This window comes from Lolium rigidum, chromosome 3 (genome assembly GCF_022539505.1).
Source record: "Lolium rigidum isolate FL_2022 chromosome 3, APGP_CSIRO_Lrig_0.1, whole genome shotgun sequence".
In the NCBI taxonomy this organism is placed as follows: Eukaryota; Viridiplantae; Streptophyta; class Magnoliopsida; order Poales; family Poaceae; genus Lolium; species Lolium rigidum.
Genome location: NC_061510.1, coordinates 402,730,773 through 402,736,967, shown reverse-complemented (window position 1 = coordinate 402,736,967; position 6,195 = coordinate 402,730,773). Strand labels below are relative to the sequence as shown.

At 46.3% G+C, this 6,195-nt stretch overlaps 1 protein-coding gene across 1 annotated transcript; it reads right to left on the bottom strand.

The window, feature by feature from the left end:
* Positions 1–1,993: 1,993 nt before the first annotated feature.
* LOC124697783 lies at positions 1,994–5,432 on the bottom strand. The gene is made up of 3 exons (XM_047230323.1): positions 4,929–5,432; positions 4,426–4,744; positions 1,994–2,115 (listed from the first exon to the last, which is right to left on the bottom strand). The coding sequence occupies exons 1-3, from the start codon at positions 5,430–5,432 to the stop codon at positions 1,994–1,996; spliced, it is 945 nt and encodes a 314-aa protein (XP_047086279.1).
* Positions 5,433–6,195: the final 763 nt, after the last annotated feature.

The following is a 6,195-nucleotide window of genomic DNA, read 5'->3' as shown; positions in this document are numbered from 1 at the left end:
TTAAGAATAGGTTTTATCTTTATTATTTTAATGGTTTGTTTGTGGTTGGTTCACTTTATTTACGAGTGTTACTTGTACCCACCTAAAATAGAATTTTAACAAAGATTATTTGAAAGATTTAACACTCAACTTGATGAACTAGTTCTAAAGGATCTACTTGGTTGTAATTTCAATCACTTTGAAAACCTCTATAAGAAAAGTTCAAATTTTCCTGAAATTTATATACATGAATGCAATGCACACTTCTACTCCCTCCGTTCCTTTTTAATTGACTCAGATTTAGTACAAATTTATACTAAATTCGAGTCAATTAAAAAAGAACGGAGGGAGTATTTTCTACCCAATTCGAGTCTCTCAAACTACATGATGTTACACCATTTCAAGTTCTAAGCCATGGATGGAACAAAGTAAATGAAAATGTTTTCACGGGATTACCTTACACCACACGACGGACTAGACAATGAGAAGGCCTATGTAGCGAGATGCCGAGCTGCTACGAGGCCAACTGAGCCAACACAGGTTTTCTACAGAAACCCTAGCGATGAAGAAGCATAGCGGAGGCCCGCCTTAGATCGTCGCAAATCTACGGCGGCGGCCCGTGGGTTAGATCGGAGGCGACGTGGTCACCGAGAAGCTCGAGGACCACCTGCAACCGGTCATTGCGCCGTCCAGCCAACTAGGTACGACAGTGACTTACCTGCCGATGGTGAAGAAATAAGAAGGTTGGATCTCGAGTTGCTATGATGGTGGCGACGATAGAGCCGCCTGCGCGTTTAAAAATGGTGCATGCAGCGGCATTGTGGATAATCACAGAACAACTCGGTAGGTGGGGTCCATGCGGGGTGCATGTGGGGTCATGGCGTACACGTAAGGCTACCCATGTATACCAATACAAGGCTTTCCAGGGCAGGGTTTTGGCGGGCCAAAATTACCCTGGACCCATGCGCGCGGGGGGGGGGGAGGCAGTGAAGCATGCATCGTGCTTCCATACTTTTCACTCTTTTTCCACTTTGCGGACTTATGTACGTGTTTGATTTCTTTTGTAGCTAGTGTAGATGGTGGGCTGCATGTTTTCCGCTTATTGACGGCTTTGCACCCCCTCTCGAGCAACAATCCGCATAGCCTTATTGATGACCACCTTCGCACTGCTATTCTTGCTGCTAGGATTCTTCCATGGCCTCTATGGTCGAGAATGTAGACCACGTGCTTTGGTGGCTCATTGGCGTGCCACGCGTATGCCATCACCATCACGGTGAGCCACGTGACTTTCACCCAAATGGCACAAGACCTAACCCCTTCCATGAGCTATTGTTATTGTATATGAAGTAATTTTGGATACCACCGGGAGTGACTGATATTTATTTGGAAGAAAATTACATTCTCTTGTTGAAGCATTGTTTATAGAAACTAATCTTTCTGCCATTGGGAGGAATTTAATATTACCATGAAACATTTATTCGGTCCTTTGAAACACATTGTTTATGCGGTGGAAACTAAAACCTAGACCAAAACAATCTGCAGTTAACTTGGAATCAATCTTATCGACCCAGAAGCACAATATATCTATACATATTCTCTTTTGAAATCAATGTTGATAGTTTTTTTTTTCTCACTGGAAGCAATATAATGTACACAGAAATAACTTGCTGGTCTTTTGAAGCATGTTTTTCTCTTTTGGAAACAAAATACTAGAAACAAAACTATCTGGATGTCTCAGAAGCAATCTTAATTTTCAGAGAAGCAAACTATTCTTTGTAATATCATGCAAAATTAAGTTGCAAAGAAAATAAGTGGACTACAGTTGGAAAATGCATGGCGCTAGCTGTTACTCCAGTTCTGACGTGAGTAAAGGGAGTGCTTATTCTAAAATTAATCGCCATTAGTACAACCGCTGCATGCAAAAAAAATGGAGCTCGAACAATCGCATGCTCCAAATGAACGCTGTCGTAGTGTCGTGTGATGCATGAATAGTCCGATGGAAAGGTAGGGATATCTAGTGGTGCCCAAAGTATCCAGCAAGATACGCATCTCGGCCATAAACAGCTGCAGGCCGCTCTGGGCTATCTCTACGCTCCATCCAGTCGACGTCGTCCGGGTGTCGCAGCGCACGGGCCGCTGAATTGGCAGAACAAAGTAAGGCAGTTAGGCAGCAGATCAGTAGCCTCAGTCTAAGAGCTTTGCAAATAAAAAAACAATATCAACAGAACAAATCCCCGGGACAATATATAATGTGCAGAAAGTACTTTCGCCAATAAAAAAAGTGCAGAAACTAAGCTTTCATGTACTACTGTATGATACAACCTGAATTTTGCTCTAATATTCAAACAGAAAATTAGTATCGTCTCTACAAGGGCCACATGAGATGACTAAACTGTTGTATGTCCAGTAATTCCAACTAGCGGTCAACACTATTGAATGAACAAACTGAACTAATTGAATCAAGGACACTAGTGCAGATATGAATATGTGACTTATGAAATGTTTTTCTAACAACCTTTCCAAGCATCTGGACACAGACTGGCAAATCCACAATCTAGATTCCAAACATTATATCCATGCACCAAATAGTATCTATACGACTATACCAACACCAATCTGCATAGCAAATTCAAGAGTACCAATATTTATTTATTTTTGCCAAATAAGATCACAGGAAGCTGAACAACAACCTAAATCTCACAATTCTGATGAAATAGATTAGTCTAACAATAGAAAGACTACAACTCATCAGCAAAATCTGAAAAGAATTATGTGGGATAGAACCTGAATTTTTTTTTGACGCAAAATACAGTCGGGAAGACCCCCACTGCGTCATTTTCATATATAGTGCCCAAAACAATGGCATGGTTATTTACAATGGTAGGGAAAAGGTAAAAGAAAGAAGAAAATAAAGGGAAAACAATCTAAATTGAACCTGAATTTTGTTCAGGTAATAGAACCTCAATTTTGTTCGCAGGTTATTCAAGGCAAGTAAGAATAGGCTAAAATTGAACAGATATGACCAACTAATCCACAAGGCACACACGTAAATACGTAACTATTTTTACTTAGAATAGTTTCAGGCATCCAAAGTTTTAACAGAAGCCAATTAGCAACAGTTTCAGGCCACTGCTACTTCAGTAAACTGATTGTTTTCTCAAGCACAAGTTTCATGCCAAAATATCATGACAACCAACATCTGCTCATTGTGCAGAACAGATTCAATCAAGACTACCAACATGTATTTCTTGCCAAAATGATACTAGTAGAGAGAGAGTGAGAGAGAGAGGCTCAGACCATCCTCTAGCATCTGTAGACAGACTTATAATCCACAAGGCACACGCAAATACCTATTGTTTCCATCCAACTATATTTACTTATCTACAAGACTGAATAGTTTCAGGCATGTTGTAATAGATGCAGATTAATCAGCAACAGTTTGAGAAAAAGTTTCAGGCTATAGCTATTTCAGTAAACTGATTGTCAGAGTACAACAGTTTCAGTCAACTGTTTTTTCAAGCACAAGCAGATTAACATCCTATTGCAAATATCAAGACAAGCATCTGCTCATTATGGAGAAGATATTCAATCAAGAGTAGTACCAACATGTGTTTTTTTGCCAAAAGGAGACCAGCATGGACTATATAGGGAGTTGGGGACATAGAGAGTGGCTCTAAATCTAAATCAAACAGTTCTTATCAAATAAATTACTGAAACAATACCAAAAATACATCTCATGAACAGAATCTAAAACAATGATGTGCACTGTAGGATAGACCTGAATTTTGCTCACAGGTTATTCAAGGCAAGTAAGAATAAGCTAAAATTAAACTGATTGTTTTCTCAAGCCTTTTAATACACAAAGACACACACTTTGGTGTGTGTTCGAGAAAAACTTCCTTCTCTAAATCTAAGTCAACTGGTTTGGCTTTTCTTTAGATTAATAATTTCTACGAGGTTTACTTAAAAAAATATGTTCACTAGCGGCAAATAGTACCAAATGGAGGAACTGAATCAATGCACTAGTATGAAACCAACATGCATGTGGTTTATAAGTAACCAGGTAGCCTCATACCACCTTTTAGTATCTGTACAGACAGACTTATAATTCACAAGGCACACGTATATACCTATTGTTTCCATTCAACTATATTACTTATGTACAGGATTGAATAGTTTCAGGCATGTCCCAAGTTGTAACAGAAGCAGATTAATTAGCAACAGTTTGCAGGCCACGGCTATTTCAGTAAACTGATTGTCAGACTGCAACAGTTTCAGTCAACTGTTTTTTCAAGCACAAGCAGATTAACATCCAATTCCAAAATATGAAGACAAGCATCTGCTCATTGTGGAGAACAGATTCAATCAAGACCACCAATATGTATTTCTTGTCCAAAGGAGATCAGTAGGGACACTAGGGAGTTGGGACATAGAGAGAGCTCTCACCTGGTGCCCTGTCCTCGAAGACGACAATCTCTATGGTAACTTCATGACGGTGACGGGGAAGGTTTTCCACGAGTCGAGTCAGCCTCCCGAAGCGGCCCGCTCTGACGTACAGGTTGAGCTTGAGGGAGCGGTCGATGCAGCCAAGGCGGCGGGCCAGCTCGTTCCTCAGGGCGTACACGGACCTCCCCCTGTAACGGAACTGTGACCAGCCCTCCTCGGGGTAGTTCCCTTCGTTGTCCCCCCGCACGAACCGAACCCGCCGGAACGGGTCCACCGGACGCCGGAGAAAGACCACGGAGAAGTCTCCGGGGAGATGCACCTGAAGGCGAGCCCCAAAGGACCATGGTTATGTTGAGGAGATGAAAGAAGCAGGGTGGTAACCAGAATTTCGCGATCGATCGAAGACACAAACGCAATCAAGAATTGGAAATCCGGAGGTGGAATCGCAAATTCGGCAAGAACAGAACCAAGAAACAGTTGCAAGAACGGAGAAGCGAAGTCACCTTGACCGGGCGATCTGAAATGGCAGGCATGCCCATTCTTGCGGGGATGGGCTCGACGATCCAGTGCATCATGTTGCTGATGTTGTCGTAGTCGTCGACGGTGACGCCGTTGTTCAAGAGGAGGTACTTGCCGTTGGCGCGGAGGTAGCGGCCGCCGATGTTGCGGAGCACGACGGCGTTCCCGGTCCCAGGGCCGGCCCCGATGACCTGCCACATGATGGCCTGTACCTCCGGCTCGTCGTAGTTGCGCTGCACGACGCGGAAGCCGCGGTGGGCGCGCCGCGCCCGCGTGGCCGTGGCGGCGAGGTAGCTGCCGTAGGCGGCGCTGTGGAGGAGCAGGTACATGCCGTTGTCGTTGCGGTAGACGTGCACCGCCCACGCCGTGTTCAGCGACGCGCCGCGCTCCTGGAGGGAGACGCCCACCCCGTCGTCGTCGGCGTGGAGGTAGTCGCCGGTCCCGCGGTTCCTCAGCCACACGAGGTGCCTGTCGTTCCACAGCTCCATCGCCATCGGTCGCTGGAGGCGGTGGAGAGAGGTGGAGGGAGATGTGTTCTTGGTTTCTTGGCGCTCCGGCGAGGCGGAGAGGAGGGCAAGGCTGGTGCTGTCGGTTGAGACGGTTACCTTCGGGCGCCAAGGCGGGGTATTTCAAAGTACGCCATCGCCGTCGCTCACCTTGGGATCTAGTTGGGCTTGTGGGCCGTTTGCTCGGCCAAGCCCAACCGCGGCCGCTATTCCACAGCCAGAGGCCCACAGGGAGTTCCTTCTCCCCGCCCCGACAGACGCGCGGCGGTGGCGGCGGCACGACCGGGGCCGACAGCGCCGCTCCTCCGCGAGCCTCTCCCGCCCTGCAGCGGTGCGCGTGCGCTCTGCTCCAGCGTTCCGGGGCGGAGACGAAACCTCCGGCGGCATTGCTGCCTCTGCCACCCCGCCGCACCGGCGTGCCGCACGTACGCCGCCACGCCCGCCCGACACCAGCGAGCCGACAGCACCATCAGATCGAGCGAGACTGCTATACTTCTCCTCGCTTGTGGCTTGGCGCTTGCTTCTACTGTACAAAGTGTTGGCTCACCATCAGATCCATGTGGTGTGGTGTTGTGCTGCAATGCTTGTTGGAATTCTCCGTGTGGGCCTTGGCGCATCCTAAATCGACCCGTCGTGCTGGCGATCTTGTCATGCTCTGCCTGGTCTACCTGCTCCGTCACCGGCGCTGAGATCGACACCGATGTAGATGCCGATATCTCCGACACAGATGTACTAGCAGACGTTG